The sequence below is a fragment of the Toxotes jaculatrix genome, chromosome 2 (genome assembly GCF_017976425.1).
Source record: "Toxotes jaculatrix isolate fToxJac2 chromosome 2, fToxJac2.pri, whole genome shotgun sequence".
NCBI classification, from domain to species: domain Eukaryota; kingdom Metazoa; phylum Chordata; class Actinopteri; family Toxotidae; genus Toxotes; species Toxotes jaculatrix.
Window position 1 is genome coordinate 19,153,362 of NC_054395.1, and position 19,104 is coordinate 19,172,465.

At 40.5% G+C, this 19,104-nt stretch overlaps 1 protein-coding gene across 1 annotated transcript in view; it reads left to right on the forward strand.

Annotated features, from left to right (window-relative positions):
• The window catches only part of cacna2d3a (calcium channel, voltage-dependent, alpha 2/delta subunit 3a), a 108,875-nt gene that overhangs the window by 27,194 nt on the left and 62,577 nt on the right, over positions 1–19,104 (forward strand). The window contains exons 4-5 of the mRNA XM_041060289.1: positions 6,414–6,473; positions 18,687–18,849. Coding sequence (XP_040916223.1) covers positions 6,414–6,473; positions 18,687–18,849 — 223 coding nt within the window. The remainder of the gene's footprint in view (positions 1–6,413; positions 6,474–18,686; positions 18,850–19,104) is intronic.

The following is a 19,104-nucleotide window of genomic DNA, read 5'->3' on the forward strand; positions in this document are numbered from 1 at the left end:
ACTTCCCATTAAAAACAAGTGGAGAGAAGCACACTTAATGTTGTTTGTGATAAGTTTTTCATTTTTTTTCCCAAATTTGTCTGATATTAGGAAAAAAGGCACAACAAATATGTAGTTTTTTGTTTTGTTTTTAATTGCAGACACAGTGTATGAGAGCTAAACTTGCTTATGCAAGATTTTATCTTATTAGTTGGTACACAGTTCTGATAGGGATTATAATGGTGTTGTCCAGCCCTGCAGTCTTGTCCTTTCCTCCTGTCTGACCTCCTCCCTGGCACACCACATTGTCACGCTGAGCTCACAGCACTGCTCCCCTCATTTCCCTCATTTCATTAGCTGTCTTCAGTCTCAGATCATTGTCACATCTGTGTGTGTGTGTGTGTGTGAGTGTGTGTTGAGAATGATGGCTACTAATGACAAGGCAGAGCCAGCCAGGAGATGTCAGGACTGCGGCCCTCTCTTCCTTCTTCTTCTCTGTGGTTGTTTTGCTGTCACCAAATCATCAAAGTGAAAGAGATTGGGATTGTTTTCTAGGATGATGAAATGAGGCTGTAGGCTGGAAGGATGGGAAAGGTAAATGTCAAGAAAAAAAAAGACGAGTCAAGAGTTCAATCTGAGCATGAAATGAAAGTGAAGAAAGTGTGAAGAAAGAGGAAATATAAGAAGGATGGTGGAGCTGGGTTCAAGCACTTCAGATTCCCTTTCAGTCAGCAGAAATGCTGAGAACTTGTCAAGTATTGATTATTGGGATCTGATGTTTCAAAGAACACCACTCTCCTCCCTCTCTCTTTCACTTTCCCTTTGTATCTGTCTCTCCACCATGCTCTGCCTACTTGGCTTGTACCCAATCTAAATGTGCAAAACAGAGGAAGCAAAGTGTCACAGGGCACTTTTCCATTTTGTTGATGCTGCAACTCTTCCTGGGCTGGTTTGACATTATTAATTGCAGTCCCCAATGCTATTGATGGGCTGACCCAAGCCAGTCTAGCTCAGCCCAGCTGAGGCCTTGATGGATCAGGCCTCTGGCAGAACCAAGACCCGTCAGACCTGCCCTAATCCAGCAGGCCAAGGCTTAGTTAGCATTTCCTCTTAAGGTCGAGGAAAAGCTATACATCCGGCTAAGCAGAATCATGACAAGTTATTAAGTTACTCTACTTTATTTGTTTAAGGTTGTACAGATAGATATAAAAAAAAGAAAAATAATAAAATAATTGGTTGTAAATGAGAGTGTCAAACTTATTATCTACACGTGCAGACCAGGCTTATAAATGTGGCTGATATTGATTAATTTTTGTTGCTGTTAGCACATTTGAGTATTAAATAGCAATTCTGCTACTCTCAAGGTAAAATGCTCTGATCTCTTGAACAAATTCTAACCCCAAAAGATGGTTACAGGGAGGAAAGAAAAGTTAAATTTGAACCCAAAGTACAAATGCATGCTGAACCAACAGCACACAGCACCTCTGGGAATGTTTTTTTCTGTGAGTCTATTTAGAACTGAAGTTGACTGTGGTCTTGTTCCTGGCTACCTCGGGAGAACATTCAGATTTAGGCCACTGCCCTCCCTTCCTCTTGGTGGAGGGAATGTGCCGAGGCAGGGCTTAATGTACTGCTCAGAAAAAAAGTCCAAGACTTCCGCTATCAGTCAATAATGTATGTGACCTCCGTCCACCCCTCCTCTGCTTCTCTGGCAACATTTGTTAGCACAGCTCAGCTATATACGACAGCCTTCGCTAACTTTCACAGTTTTAGTGTTACATTCATAATGGATAGGCTTTTGTTAAGGTCAGCAGCTCCAACCATCAGGAAGCCTACCTCACAGCAAGTACCGCGCAAGAACAATGGGCCAATCAAGTTGACAGCTAAATGAGGGGGATCGTTTATGAACTTTTGAAAGCGTAAACAAGCTGAATCCTTTGTCAGGCAAATCATAATCACAGGATGTCGGATAATGAAAGGGGGTAGATGAGTGCAAATGTCAGAGAAATGGACTGGGCGAGTGAAAGGGGGCGGGATGAAAAATGATGAAATGGGAACAGAAATTGTTTTTAATTGAAGGGGACAACATTACCTCAGCTTACACTGGGAAAACAGGGGGAGCGGGAAGGAGGTAAGATTTTTTTTCCGGCTTAAAAAAGTTGGGTCCATACATTATGACATAAATATCAATAATTTTTTTTTCATAACTTAGAATTTTCCTTCTGTTAGGTCAAAATAAATTAACCTCAATTCTACTTCTTCTTCATAGTCATCATTTTCTGTTTTAATATGCATAACCTCAGCCAACCTGACAGCTCCAAAGTATCATAGAAAGTGCTGGCAAAGCTGAATGTGAACTTGTTAATGCAACACACTGTTTCTTGTGGTTTGATTCAGGCTAAGAACAAATCGACATGAAATGAGCCTGAAGGGAATTAAAAGAAAATGAAGCCTGACCTGGACCAGAGCAATTGGGTCGGGTCTAATCAGGTTTGTGTTGAGAATCAAAGCTCTGTAGTGAAGACAGAGGCCAGCAGAAACACATCAGGGGCCTGTAATCAGGTAGAGATGCCAGACTCTTCTTCTAGCGCTAACAAATCTAATTCAGTTACCACAGCAAGTCTTGTTAGCTCTGTGTGTTCAAGCTTTTACCCTGTCAGCTACAGTGAAGGCTTGTGAATGTGTACATTTGGTGTACGAGTGTGTGTATGTGTGTTTTCAGGGAGACAACAGGGCCTGCCTCTCTGACTGTGTCAGTTTAATTATTGCTGTCATCTCGCACCGAGCCCGAGCCTCGACAGAACGACTTGAGAAGAAAAGTCATTTCCTCTCTCTTTTTAAACTGCGTCGTACACTTTGGCGGGACCACCTATTGACAAAAAGATGTGGCAAGCTCATTTGAATATATGCGAGACACACACACACAAACGCGTTCAGACGGAGAGCGTGCACTCTCGCGTATGCCCCACAGCAACACAACGTACACACAAAGACTAACACACCACCTGGAATGTTCGTCCTGGTGATACGGTGGAATTGACATTCAAAGGAGTGAGTAGTACCTACTTATCTCTAATCGGTTTTTCCAATTGAAAAACTCCCTGCTACTATGTAAGTTATTTTTGCCCCAGAGCTTTAACTCCCATCTTCCTGCATGGTAAGCTACACTGCATGAATAATATGCCAGAATAGATTATCAGCAGGTGGGAATCAAGTGTTTAAATGTTCATTGGAGTGCACCAGGGATGAAATTATCGTCGGCCATGTATCTATGAATGTGTTCCATGAGATGATGTAATGCTGTGCAATACTTATAGCCAGCTGTTTTGTGTTATTTTGTGTGTGTGTGTACAGCGTGACACATTAATAGGCTTAATTTTGAGCCACTGTGACACATTTTTTTGTCTGTACTTAGATTCAGTCAGATTTCATCACACTCACACTAATATACTTGCACACTCTCACATTCGGTGATTGACATTTGCAAAAGCGACTGCAAGACGCAACAGGTCAGAGGGCTAATATCTTAACACGTGTCAGCTGAGAAAAACATTAACACTCACTCATGCACACAAACGCACACCATCACCCACTCACAAATGCTGGAAAGTGTATTTCTATCGACACCGGCTACACAGGCAGCGTCTGACATTTCGCTGGGAGTGTGGGGCTAAGCATTCAGACCTTTAGAGAATGTTATTCTCTCATTCCTTTCTCATCCTCCCTTTATTCCACCGTCCTTATCTTTGTTTGTTCCTAGAGCATGCTTTGTTGTGGATTTCCAGCAGATGCACCTGCCCTAGGTTTTGTGGTGCCTTTCAATGCCCGGATGCTCTCATACATACACACACACACACTAGCACCCATGCTCTCACACTGGCATGAGAGTTTCTTGTTTGATTCAAAAAAAGATCTGAAGAAGTCCTGGCCAAAGAGGACACAGAGGTGTTCACTGTTGTGCTTTCCTCTCTCAGCCTGTCAAAAACCAGGAAGGAAGCAGAACAAATGTATACATGAATCGATAGCTGAATGGATCCAAGCACAGAATGATATGCAACGATATGCAATGGCCAGGTGTGTTGCTATGGTGAAGAAAATGATTGGCCAGGCTCTAGATTACAGTGTTCGCTTCCCAAAACAGCCTGCCTCCACACACAGCAGCAGCACAACACACATGCACACACACACACTCACACATGGCTCAGCTGAAATAAGCTGGCTGATTGCAGTAGTTTTATGAGTAAAGCCATTTGAATGGAAATGCGAAATGGAAGTGCATTACCAAAACTCATAGACACCAGGACCAGCTGTGAATGAGAGAAATGACTTGCTATGAGAACATACCATGTGCATCACAGCTGGAAGTAGAAAGAAGTACTTGTGTATGTGAGTGTGTGTGTTTGAGAGAGAGAGAGATCCCTGACAGTCAAGCTGTTACTCAGTAGTGATGTATAAGTTGCGAACGAGTTGGTCCGATGAACCGGATCTTTTATGTGAACGATGGGAGCTGTTTGAGAGCCGTTTTCTTTCTTTTTGTTAATTCATACAAATCAGAATAATAGGATGATGTTTTCGGGCACTCTGCTCGGCCACGGGCACTCCGTGCACCGACGGAAGGTTGGTGGGGATTGAGGGGGTGTTTACAGAGACTTGAGGAGTGCCCAAACAGCAGAAAACCAGATGAACGACACTTGCAAACAAAGCACTGTGTTTCGTATTTGTAGCAAAATGCTTGTTTGTGGAATGTTCAATACACCTAAAATAGTGTTTGATGTTTTTATATTAATGTTTTTTATAATGGTATTCTGGAAATTATGAGTTCATTACATAGATTAATTGAAGTGATATATGTGCCCACATACCAATCATACCTCAAAACATTGCTAAATTTGGCTGAATAATAAAAGCCAGATGTGGTACTAAATGAAGAGAGTTTGGGAGCTGAAAGAGCTGCCTGTTATTGCTGAGCTGAGCCAAATGTTCTGGCTCACTTAAAAAGAGCCACAGCTCCCATCACTGTTACTCCGGGCCCAAAAAGCTTCTTTCAAGTCCTTCACCTTCAGCCTGTTTGAAATGCTGCTGTATGCCAGCCATTATTACCTTTGACTTAGTAACTGAGCACAAATTCGCAATGTTCCCAGCAAGGGACCACAAGAAGGAGGAACTGGCACAGTTATGTTTTCAACCATCATCACCAACATCAGGGCCCCTCCTCTATACCCTCTATACAAAAAACCATATCAGCCCCTCACCCATCACCACATACCTCACATACTCTGATGACACTGTCATATACACATGTATATTCACTTGGCGCTGAAATGATTAATCTATTAGAGGAGCAACAAAAATGAATCAACAAGTGATTCATAAAGCAGAAATATCAAACGTTCACTGGCTCCGTCTTAGAAGAAAGGGTTTATTGCTTTTCCCTGTTTTATACCATTATAAACTCTGTGTCTCTGGGTTTATGACTATTATTTGGACAAAACAAGGCATGTGAAGCATTAATAATTAAAAGAATATTATTCACATACTTTAGATGAATAATGAAAGTAATCAAACTGGTCTTCAAACCAGCTCCAGTGGAAAACAATGGGTGACGTCACACCTCGCTAATCCCATCTTTATGCGCGGTCTGTGGAATGGCATGTGCTTCTCAACCTAACCATCCATATTCTGTCATAATGGTGCCAGTATTGGATACTGATTCATATTATGCCGTAATGTTTATTTCCCCTGGTTGCCACTGCACAAAGAAAGCGGGCCATGAAGCAAAGAGAAGTTTAATTTAAAAGGGACTCTGCAACTTAAAGTTCTCCATGATTGTCTTTCATTGGAGAACGATGACAGTGACATCATGTTGCCTGCTTTTCACAAAAAAAGCTATTTTCAAAAGATGATTGTTCTCATAAGAGAGAGCGAAAAAGTCACAGAGAGAGAGAGAGGATAGCGTTGAATCGCAGGCACACAGATACTCGCACTGCCCTACAGGCACACACAGCAGACGGTAACAGCAAGAGGGTGATGATAGAGTGCATGTGTGTGCGCATGTGTTTGTGTATGCGTGTTGTTGAGTGCATGAGAGAGAGAGAGAGAGCATGTGTAAAACAGCATGAACTGATGATGGAGTTTGTTGTGGTAGTGTCCAAAGAACCTGGGGCAGTCATTACCTTTACTGCTGAACCATTTAGGAAAATAGCCTCTTTTCACAAGATGGCCTAATGTCTGTCCACTATCTGTGTCTGTATGTGTCATGTGTGTGTCTGTGTGCATCCTGAGGGGTGGTAGTGTTGGTTTTGCGCTCAGGGGTACTTCTAAAGCCAGTTGTAAAGCTACTTTCAAAATGAATGTTTCTCTGTCTATTATTTTTTGACCCACTCATCAATTCACTTTTGTTCTAAAACTATTGTATCTCTCCTCTCCTCCTGTAGAGACTGGTGGAGGCGGCAGAGGAAGCCCATCTACAGCACGAGGAGGATCCAAACCTACAGGTGTGTGTATATGTGTCCCCTGCATCTACAGTATAGATGTTGGAGACACGTGTTGACTGTAATGATGGCTGTGTTCTGACCACACTGCCACCATTAGAGTCAAAATGTTCATTCCCTGTTCTTGTAAGCCCATTAATTAATTCTGGATGGAAATAATTTATCCTACAGAAGCCAGCGCTTCTGAGATTGATCCGCAGTGGGGAAAAAAAAGGCCCAGTGAATGACAAGGGCCTCTGTAAACACAACACAGGAGGGACGGGGGAGAGACATCAGAAATATTGTTCTGTAGTCTGTTTCACTTGACTGGGCTTAACAGTCTTTTCTCTTTTAAAAGTGTATTAGTCCACTTCTCTCTATAATCATTTTGTCAGCATATGTCTCAGTCTGCCACTGTCACACTGTCAGGTTATTCACAGCCTCAGAGGAGCAGACGTGCCTCCAAACACGTATATCGTGAAGAGATCATGCAGTTGTCTTTATGCTGTAATCTGCAGGAATTACAATGTGAAGTCACAGTGCATATTTAACTATTATCATCTAGCAATGTGGTCAGAGCACTGGATTTAAATGGTACAAATGTGAGAACAGAAACCACGTACAAATTTACCCCTAAACAGCAAGTTTACTGGTTTCCTTGAAAATGTCTATATATAAGCTAACGTGTCATTGTGAATTTCATACCCACCCTGCTGCTCGCACATCATTGATTGTTTGTATGCAAAATGTGAAAACCAATCTAGAGTAAATGTTAGGTCTTGGTGTTAGGGTTAGGGTGTGTTTACTCAGACTTTTCCTCTATTTTGGTGGTAAAAGGCAGAAGTGGAAGAGGTAGAGCTTCAACGGTTTTTCTTTTGACAAGAGTGAGTCTTTCAGATTACAGTGCTGTGAAGTCATGTTCTGTTTTGTTTTCAAACACTGACCTACTGCCTATACTGAACATCAACACACCGTCAAGGAAAATTCCTCTTTTTTTCCTGGGTATAAGTTGTGTAGTCTGTGCCATCATTCGGTTATAATAACTTTACCCCTTTCTCTCTTTTGCTCTCTCATAGCTACACACTGATGCTGGTACACTTCTGCTATAGGTTTCCTGCCATTATGATGAAGTAACTCTTCTCTTAACTGTAAATTTTAAAAAAAGAAATGTTAGAGATGTAAGCCCCAGCCTCACCCTAAGTACTCAGGATAGGTTAAAAACCTCAACTCTGCCCCCATCAGATGAGATTAATATTTGAGGGGTATTTTAGTCCAAACCCTCAGTCTTATCAAAGTAAATCTCCCACGTATTTAAGGCATCGTGATTGTAACAACAGTTGTATAATAATACTAACTAGAGATTGAATTGTATGTGGGAAGCTTCTTATCTATTTTGTCAGAGGTGAAGCAATTAATCCTCATGTTTTTATGCCAGAATTTACTCTGTGACAAACAAATTCTCTAGTCTGAAACATAAATCATGAATTATTTATGGTATTATATCACTGTCATAGTCCTACTCAAAAACCCAACACATTTTAAACTATTCCCTTGGAGTTCCACCCTCAGTTCTGCAGACTTGGGCAAATGCATTCAGCTAATCATATCTGCATACACATCCCCAAACCCAGCCTCTGCTCTCATGGTTCTGCCTCAAATCCATTTGAGCAGCTTTAATTTTTAGAGTGCAGCTTTGTATTGCGTGTGTGTGTGTGTGACCCAGAGAGAGAGAGAGAGAGAGAGAGAGAGAGAGAGAGAGAGAGAGAGAGAGAGAGAGAAAAGAGGAATGTGTGTTGTTCCGTGCACTTGTGATGTTTTCGCCTGAGTTTGCTGCGCATCATGCACATCTCAGAACAGAGTTTATTAAAGTAGGAGGAGCGACAACAGAAACTTGAGTTTTAGAGAGGAAATATGATGCTAAGCTGACTTGGGAGAATTTTGCTGCTAAAACTACTTTTAAAGTCTGTGGTGTGTGTTATGTGTGCCTCTGTCTGTGCCTGTGGCAGTGAGTATGTGTTTACTCTGTCAGCTCTTTAAGGCATTACAGTGAACGCCTGTGGTTTTCTGCTGTCATGGGTCATTAAGGAGGATCAATTACTAAATTTAACCACTGACTGCTGTCCAGCTCTGAACCCTTCTCTCATAGTTCCCCTTTCTTCTTTTTTTGGTCACCTGCTTGATTCTCCACATGCTCTGCAACCTCCTGTGCTTTAAAGGAAATTTCTAGCCTCTAACACTTTAAAGATGCTTCAAAGATGACCTGGAATTTGTGGGTCTATTTGGTTTGGATGGGGTATAATATTTATTAGATAACTAGAACCGTTAAAAAAAAAAAAACAAACAAACAAAAAAAAACAAAAGCAGCACTTAACATACAGTTTAAGCTCCTAAGAATCAGCAGTGGCTTCTGTCAAGACTCACAGTTTTACACTGAAAGATGTGAGATCCAAATTTAGACCATTATGTCCCACAGTCATACAGTGTTATATTTTTTAAAAAGGTGGGGGGGTTTTTTCAGCTGTAAAAAGTCAGCTTCACTTTCTATTGTCTGACAATGGTGGGTGCTCCACCTGCAAAATCACCCACAGCTGATTGCAACAAGTTCACTCTGGGTTTGAACACCAACCTAGAAAATATGTATCACCAGCTGAATCGACAGGTACACCCAGAGAACAGCCAGAAAAGAAAATTGCAACATTTCATTGCAAAATTACTTGTGTGTGTGTGTGTGTGTGTGTGTGTGTGTGTGTGTGTGTGTGTGTGTGTGTGTGTGTGTGTGTGTGTGTGTGTGTGTGTGTGTGTGTGTGTGTGCATCTGTGTGTGTGCATCTGTGTGTGCATCAGCCAGTTTCCAACTTCTGTAAGTCCTTTTCATCTGACCGTTAGCAGAACAATTGAACAAGATGTGAGATTTTACCTGTTGCCAGCTGCATATTGAGTAAAAAAATAAAAAATGCTTCCCTGTACAGGTTTTATACATCAGTGTTTTTATGTATCTTGCTTTAACCATACTTTTGTGTGTGTGTGTTGTTGCTGATGCACGAATTTGCAATTTGTTGAGTATTTATCATTGAAGCCAGCTTTGCATGTTCTTGTGGACCTGTGTTTGCACATGTGTTACTTGTGGACGATTGTCTGCGTGTGTTTGTGTTTTCATATGCTGCTTGAGGGGCAGCCACACCGTGTGGGCTCACAGCGGTGCTTTATGCCAGTAATTACTTGGCGGCGACGATATGAGCCCAGCAAAGTGAGTGTCCCTTTGTTTCAGCTTTGATGACACAGCTATAGAGCTGATAATGGCTGAGAGAGATCATATTGTATAGTGTAATGTAGAGTTTCGCAATGTCTAGGACAGAGTGAGAGACCGTTATCAAGCCGACATACCCCTATACAAGAATATACTATGTGCACACATGTATTGCGGATGTAGCTTGCCACAAATGTGGGAATGGGAAATAGGAAGAAGAAGGGAAACAGAAATAGGAAGAGGAAGGGAAAGAAAAGGGGGAGAAACATGAGCATGATAATGACAATCACATGTACCTGCCAGATGAATTTTGGCATGGTGTGTGACCACAGTAATAGCATCTACTTTAATCAGATTAACGTAATGGCAGATGCAGTTGGTGTATGATCCAGTGTTACCTCATTACAGAGCTTATTTTTTAAAGATGATGTGCAACACATAGTCAGTGGGTTGGGTATAGAGAGCAAAAATTAGGACATCAAACCACTGAGCCCATTGCTTATAGGTTTCATAAGCCATGCTCATTTCAGCACTCATCACATAACATATACCTTCTTAATTGTGGGTCCTTGAGTAATACTATGACAAAATATAATAATAAACACAGTTTTACCATTTGACAGCATAGTAAACTCATCATTACCTTTGTCATTGTCATCACACTGCGAATTATTCCTCAACCAATTATCAGCCACCATTAACAGCACAGAATGGTAAGAGAAACACGTGCTTTTTAATTTTTACAAAACAAATGCTTCTAGTGCACTCTCATACTCTTCCTCCATCTTCATCAACACTCTCTTCCTCCTCATTTTGGCCGCCTGTGCTGCTGTTAACACCACCCTGCTGATCCACTGAAGAGTTTGTCCAGCTTTGGCTCTGACTGACCGACAGGTAAAGTGAAGCTGAACCTAAGCAATGGAAAGTAAAATCAACAAGAAATAAATGAACTGCAGATCAACTTGCATCTAATTTTTCTGAAAATGTGTTAAAAATCTTGATAGTCACTGTCGAGATGGTGTTGAAATGTGGGAGGTTTCACATCGTGTTCCGACATCTCTCACAAATGAATCCCTTCTTCAGCAGCTCAGTTATGACAGTAATAATAACAAATTGTCCTTGGCTATTGTTCTGCATCCATGTCAGCGTGTCCGTGTTAGCATATGTGTGCATCTCTGTGTGTATGTGAATGTGTGTATTGGTATTCATCCTTAGTTAAGCTGGTCTTCAGTACCTCTTGGCAGATTATGTTGCAGCCATTAATTTTTCATTGCTAATTGTGTTTTGAATTGCCCGAACATAAAATTAAATGTTTGAGCATTCTTTAGTTGTGATCACAAACTGCTGAAGCATTGTTTGCTGCTGTTTACGTGTTTGTGAATATGCATGTACATTTTTGCAGGTGCCGTATGTGTACACCTGTGTAGGTGTGTTTGTGTCTGCCCTGCTCTGATGGTGGCATTTCTAATAGTGCTTTTTTACTGCAGAACATGGTGAATAGATGGTAATTATCACCAGCTGTGCTAAAAATACCACATCCACGCTGTAGGGTGAAACCTCCTCCATCACTATTCGGGGTTTATTATAAAATGTTTGTGTGGTTTTTTTTTTTGCTATTGGATACATATTTGGCTGGCAGCGGTTTGATAGGAATTTCCTTATCTATCCTTTCCAGAGCTCTTCTGCTTCCATGTGAAATTGGCACGGTAATCTTCTGCGATTTTCCTCCCTCGCTCTTTTACCCGCAATGCTCATGTACTGTAAATAGGAAAGCAGAGAGCAGTCTCCTATGCCCTCTGCAGCCAATGAAATCCTTCCTTGGAGGTTGGAGACAAACAGCCAATTGCCAAGCCTGATGCTGACTGAAAATGTAGCCCCAGTCTGGTGGGAGCAGTGGGAGAGAAATGCCTAATCTTTTTTTTTGTTCTCATGCTCCCCTGTCTAGGGTATTACCATAGAGTGCAGAGAGGTGGCCACATGCTTGTTGGTTTGCCAATTTTTGTGTCTTATTACTGGCAAAAATTATTTGGCCTGAGTGAGTGTGTCTCACCCAGGGTATCCTCTACTTCACTGTCCTGTCACATGCATGGCCAGTGATGCGAAGATAGGATATTTAAGCCATTTATTCAAGAGTTGCCTTGACTGCCCAACATATAATGCACAAATATACCACACACTCTTACATGTATATGCTCTGCTTCTTCCTTATCCATATACATGCATCTCACCTGCTTGCCAATTTTAGGCACAAAGAATTTCAAGCAACTTTTATTTGCAAAATTTCAAGAGACAAGAGTTCAGAAAGTTTCTCCTCACAGACTGGGTGCTACCTACAATCACTGACTTTGAGAAGCCTCTAAAAAGCTTGAATGAATGAGTTTCAGAAGAAAGACTCGAGGAATAAAAAAGTAATATTCCCATACATTGTCCTCACTACCTTAGATTTTATTTCAGCAGTACATCATTTTATTAAGCAAGAATTAGAACCAAAATAAATCATTAGTCTTTGGAAGGTGAAAAAATACGATTTCTGCACACAACCTTAGATGCTATTTGCTAGTTTAGATTAACCAATGTGAAATGAGACCAAAATTACCAACACTGGACTTTTCAGAAAACTAACCAATTTGAACCAGGTCAGCAAAGACTTATGTTGCAACCCAGTGCAGATAAAAATCAAAAAAACTACCGTGTTACACAGAAGCTTATGAAGAGAAAACTGAAAAGTCAGGTAAGAGCAGAGCAATTCTCTCTTACCTGACACGATTTACGTGACTTTTAGTGCAGTCTCTGTTCACAATTCCAGCAAGTCTAGCGTGAGTCTAGGGAAATAAGTGCCCAGTTATCAAATGAATTATTTATTTCCTCTGGACAGAGAACACAAGATGTGGTGGATAAAGCTTAAATGGCATTTCACTTGTTTTTATCAACATGTTGCTTTGTGTGACTGTTCATTTCCACAATTTTGCTCTAAAATTAAATATCGTAAAGCATAATTTTTAATCACAGGAATACAATGATGCATTGATTACAGTTAATAACGCAGATAATTTTGTTCACACACACAGCAGAGGTGTTTTGAGGTGTGTAATGAGCATTGCAACCTCACATGGCTGCTATAGATTTATACTCATGTCTTGTCAGAAAGAGTGAGCCCAAATCATAAGATGCACGAAGAAGGATTTTAAACACAGTATATGAACCCGTACTTGGCCTTTCCTCCAAGTTATTTTCTCCATTTGCTGTCTTGTTTACTGTCTGATTACCTGTATCCATGGCCCCTGGTTGTTTTCCAGTCACATTTTCACACTCAGGCTGTGGCGTCCTCCCCTTTCCCAACCGTGAAGAAAGAAAGTAGGGAGGTGGGTGAGTTGGTAGAGTTGAAGTGGAGACGAGAGTTAAAAGTGAACACCAGAGGGTGGAGCGTCACACTCAAACAGCCCCCCTCCCAAAACACAAACGCACACACATACACACACTGTCTCCTCTCTGTCTCGCTCCCTCTCTCTTAAAGCTCTTGGCTCATTGTTGTGCTCTTTGCAACAAAAGTATTTATCAAAAGTAGATGTTTTTGTTTTTATGTGAGCATATTCATGTGGATCATGCACTTACATACTGCATATGAGTGGTGTTTACGTGTGGGATACCAAACCGCAAAGGTCCATAAGGTAAATGGGGTTCTTGATAATTGTTTATTTTTAAAAATTACACAAATGCTTAAGAAGGAGCATACAGTAAATAAATTACACATAAGCACCTTACATCAATAACAGTGCACAGTGCAATTGCGTGGCAGTTTGAAAAGACAGCCACTGAACTCAGTGATCACAGGGAAATAGTAGTATTTAAAGACAGCATTATATGTGCTCCTCTCCGTAATACCTTCCTGCACAAGTCTCACTTATCTCTCACAAAAAGATTGTGACATGTCTATAGAAACCAGTAAACTGCAGGTCCACAGAAACACTGAAGCAGGTTTTTTTTATACAGCGTAATTCCTACTGAGGCCATTTAATGGTGTTACACACCTACAATTTAATTTTAAAAGGAACATAAAAAGAATTAATCAAAAACAAATTATCATAAATGTTAAAATATAACAGACCATTTCAAAGCGCTTCAAGTATAAAACAATTAGAATGAACCTTTAAAAGAATATGAAGGAAAATAATATCACACAAGAACAAAGACACTAGTTTAATGGAAAGCCTGATAAAAGAAAAGAGGATTTTGAAAGATAAATAAAGGTGATTTAAAAACCTATTAGTTTCATCATTTGTCAAAGCAAAAACTTGGCTGTACATAAAAGTTATGTTAGTTTACTTTTGACCTGATGATAGCACATACCTTTGAATTTTGCTTTTTAATCACATCTCTGATATGGGTTGCTTTGCTTTTTTTGTGTATTTTTTTTTTTTTTTTAACTTTGATTGAGTCCAAAATAAAAAGAAATGATCTAAAATAATAAGAGTGTAAATTCAATAGAAAGTCCCTGAGAGTTAGTGGCAGAAAATTATAGCACATTTAATTTCTAATTTACTTATTTTCTGAGTGTTATTGGAGAATACTGTTGAGACGTCAATGCAGCAGTGACAGTCTGATGTCAAATGGAACATATTACACCTTAAATGTATCCATTCTTTTGGCTTATACTTTTAAACAGGCAGCTGAAATATGCTCCAGTGTTTACTTCCACTAACCCCCCCTCATCCTCTCCCTCTATGTCTGTCCCACACTGAGTGAGTGGGTGCTGATGGTACATGTGCGATCTCTCAGCGTAATGCACTCCAGCGTTAAAGATCAGGTTGTTAACACCATGATCAGGGACTGCATTAGTGGCACTGGGCACTCCTTCACTGTAATACTGGAATGGCATAATTGACTTACTCAACACATACACCCACACTTGGACACGCTCACACACACACATTTCCATCCATCTTGTACACACACACACAGCCTCAAATGATGCCTGGGAGCATCCACGGATGCACAAATGCACGCTATAGTTTGCCCCTACCTCTATTCACACACCCACATACACTCCCACGCGACTGAAACTCAAAAGCTGATGGGTGCACTTTTAATCAAAATTAAAGCCCACATGCTGTGAATCTAAATAAGTCTATTAGCAGACTCATTAACCATTGTTTGTTTTACTTGTTTTACTTTATTTTATATTCCCTATGCTTTAAACGGCTAATGCCTCTGGTGGCGTTTTCTCTTGTCTTTATCTTTTTTTTCACGACACTTACATCTGCACAACTTAAATTGTTTCTCCAAGTCATTAGCTACTATTGTTTTCTGTCTTGGATCTTGAGTTTTTTTGCTATCACACAGGCAGGGAGGAAAGAGGGAGCAGGGCAAACATATAGAAAGGAGCTTGAGACGGAGACAAGAGAGCACATAAGAGTCAATTGTGAGACAGAGGGTGGTGAGGAACTTGTGGAAGACTGCATACAGCCAGTGAACAATGGATAGAAGGAAACAGGCTCAGTCAGAAAAGGAAAAGGGACAAATCAGGTTGGGAGGGTGAGACAGAGGAAGTGAGACAGAGAATGTTAGAAGAGAAACTAACAAGACAATGGCAGAACGAGAACAGAGTGAAGACGCAATGGGACCTTGTTTTTCTGCAGGTGCAGTCGGTTAAGCCTCTGTGTACCATGTGTCACAGTGTGTTCAAATGTGTGTTGTAGTCTGCGTGTGCACATATTGGGTAAACTAAGATCCCAGTTTTTAAGTGTCCTACTTACGGCTTCAGCCAGTCAAAATTCTAGGTTGAGGTAAAAGGTAAAATCTCGGTTCTCTGCTGCCAAGGAGGAAAGAATTTTGATTTGCTTTATAAGTTAAAAAGTTATTTCTTTTACTAATGAGCAAGTCTTGTAACATCCAACTCAATACTCATGAAAAAGTCTTTCTATAGTTGCTCCATTTTACCCATTACACCATCTCCTGTTTGTGCTTGTTAGACATGTTGAGTAATTTGAAAAGAATAAATATTTTGGCCAAAAATGAACAAAAAAAAATTGAATTAATTAAATGAAGAATTAAAGAAATGTAAAAAAAAAACAAAAACAAAACAAAAGAAGTTTGAATTTCTTTGGACTGGAGAGCAACATACTGTGAGAGACCTGAAGAGGTTGTGAAGGTGATAATCAGGTTCAATTAAGGCTGGCTCTGGATACTGTGGCCCTCTTTGGCAGGGGATAGAAAAACAGTTGGACAGTTGGAAGAGAGGTCAGGTACAGTGAAAGCAAGAGATGGGTGAAGAGGACACGTAAGCAGTTCCCTGGAATGAGAAACCGTGCCAGAGTTTCTGAAGGTTGCCATTCCTGCAACCTCACCAGATTTTATACCACAGGAGGAGACTTTCTCGTGTTAGTGGCAACAGTTCTTTGATCACTGTTGAAGAGGTACTATCTAAGGAGCCTTGAGGTGCGTGTTTAGTAAAGAGTACTGCAAAAGTTGCAAGGCTGTGAATGCAACACTGATGTTATCCCATTTAAAGAAGTTACATAATCACTCATCCAGCTGACAGAGAGCAACTTTAGCATATATTTGGAGTTGTGCTTGTGTTTAAAGAACACATTGTAAAGAAATTTTGCAATTTTCTTCTCGTTCCCTTGGTTGTTAGTTTTTGTCTATTCTTAAATGCACAAGGTAGAAGTGGTTCTCTAGAGCAACACTTAGAAAACTCTTAGAAATAAAAAAGTCCCTGTCAAAGTCAGCTACTTTGGATTCTGTTCACCCTGTTGCCCTTAAAGAACAGGTACCATAGTGGTTGTAGAAAATGGCTGGTATCCCAAACATAGTAAAGGTCAGTGTAGATCAGATTTTCGCAATTGGTGGGTCAAAACTCAAACGTGAGTTGCATACTGATGTCTTGCAGTGACATAGCTAAATGCTGAATGAAGAAACCTGTGTCCTGCACTGACTTTCATTGGATGAAACGTTGCCATGTGTTTGTCTACTTAATGTCACCACTGCTCTAGACTGGCCTTTCCAGCCCACTCACTTTATGTAATGAGAATTTTGACTGAGCGAAAAAATGAGTACAGTGAAAGACCAAAAAACAAAAAAAAGCTAAGAGAGTAGTCTTTTGAAAACATATTTTAAGTTTTATCTTCACATAGGGGTGTAACGACCCAGGTAAAAGAGAAGAAGGAAAATATAGGCAGAAATATGCAACACTGTGCTCCCTCACCTTGAAATGGCAGTGTTCCCTTTGATAAAGGGCTAATAAGCCTAATCAGGCCTGATTAATTACACTGATAGGCACTACATTTGCCAGCCTAATTGATGGCTTTATCTGTGTTTTGCACCAGGCTGAGGGGATGATGGTGTTCCTCAGGAGGAGCTGAAAAGATTTAGCCCAAATGAAGGTTACTGGTGCGAGAATAGAGAAGCTAGTGTGGTGGGGTGAGTGTTATTTGAGGAATGTAGAGGAAGGAGTACTCTCAAGTAAGCGATAGGACAGTAGAATGTGTTTGAGGTCTAAGGGCTTGTGTCAGGATTATTTGGTGATGAATAGGCAAGGTATGATGATGTATAAATGTGTGCTCTATGCCGAATTCTCTGCACAAATTCACTCTTTACTTCGACCTGCTGTCTTTTCAGTCCCCCCCAACTCATCCCTCAGAAATCAAAGTCCAAAGTGTCTGTCCCCCTCTGAATGATAACACGCGTACTGAGGCTTTGTAGTGGACTCCTCAGAATAGCAATACATTCTTTTCAGAGACCCTTTTCAAACCCTGTTCTCTTGGCTATTACAAGAGAAATCATTGTGGCCTTTAGCCATGTAATCACCACTGTTCACCTGCAGTAGGAATTGAACTGGTGCTGCTGCCATTGCTACAGACAATGAGAGCAGTAAAAGATATTTTTTATTTAGGGAAGAATAAAGGTTGTTCTCCATCAGCTACTGCTTAACAGCACATATATTATTATCATCACTATGTATATAACTGAAAATGTGTTGAAGATTATAATTATAATTTTACTGTCATTTCATTATGTTGTCGTGGTGAATTGACATTTAGTTCAAATTTCAGTTGTCATCAAAGTAAAAGAGTTTTGGGCCACACTCATATAACTTGAAAGTTTCCTCACAGTCCTTACTTCTTACATGGGCTCAAACTGTTTTATAGGCCAGGTTAGTAAATATGACTGTACTGCACCTGTGCTTCTGCAGTGATCCACTGTGACCACAACAAGAGCCTGTTTTTCTACGACTGAAATCCAAGAGATGAACATACATACAGTCGATATGACATGTTGTTAAGTCATGATCAGCTTTGCCGGTTTCAGCTTGTATTGACATGATTTTGATGTCTAAGTTTACTGTAGATATATGTGTGGTTCATTTACATGTGAACAGACAAAAAAATTTGCATGCCTTTGGGTTTTTAGCCTAAAATGCCAAATTTTCTTCTCAATCGCTTGAGCATCTTTATCTTGTTGTCGTCTTTTGTTCTGCACCGGCTATAGCCTTTGTAGGCTGTGCCCCTTTGTGGTATCTCAGACTTCAGCGCCTTTGGGATGCAGGGAGCCATGTGCTCTATATTTATCTAGCTCGATGATTTATTAATAGTCTCCCCAGTATGCGCAGTACTAAAAATACAGTGGAGGCAGAGCACCACATGCAGCATCTAGCTTGGAAGGGAGTGTGCGGAGACCGAGCAGAGATTTGTCAACTCAGCAGCTTTCCGCCATAGCAACATGCACGTATGGGATGATCCAGGGATTCAGGTTACCTCAGTATGCAAACTACTCTCTGACTCAGCAATAAAATGACCCAGTCATCCTATACAGTGATAACACGATTCAGCAACTTTAACATGTTGAAACTGAGATATAGGATTCTGATTGAACTATTCAGTAAAGTACTTTGTAGGTGTTTAATTCTATGTGTAATCTCATCTCAGTCTCTATCTCTGTTTCTGTCTTTCTCTCTCTCTCACTTTCTCTCTGTTTCTTTGTTCTTATCTCCAGTATGAATACTTCAATGCAGTGCTGATCAATGAGGTAGATGAAGAGGGGAAAAGTGTAGAGCTCGGGGGAGAATTCATCCTGCAGCCCAATGACCACTTCAACAACCTGTCAGTCAACCTAAGCCTCAGCGTGGTCCAGGTACCCACCAACATGTACAACAAAGGTATGTTCACCGCTTAAAATTTAGGATAAATGTGTCAAAAATACAAGTGTGCAGAAAAGGTTGAGTTTAACACAGTTATTATAAAAATATCATGTACATCTTAGCTTCTCTGGAAATGTTGTCTATTATTTGCTGAATTGTCCACTAATTTGAAGCCCCAGTCTAAAAATGAACAAAACTCAGCACAGCAGTTAGTATGTGTGCTGGTGCACATGGATATACGTCTGTGTCAGGAGGAGGATTTGAGTTCATTAA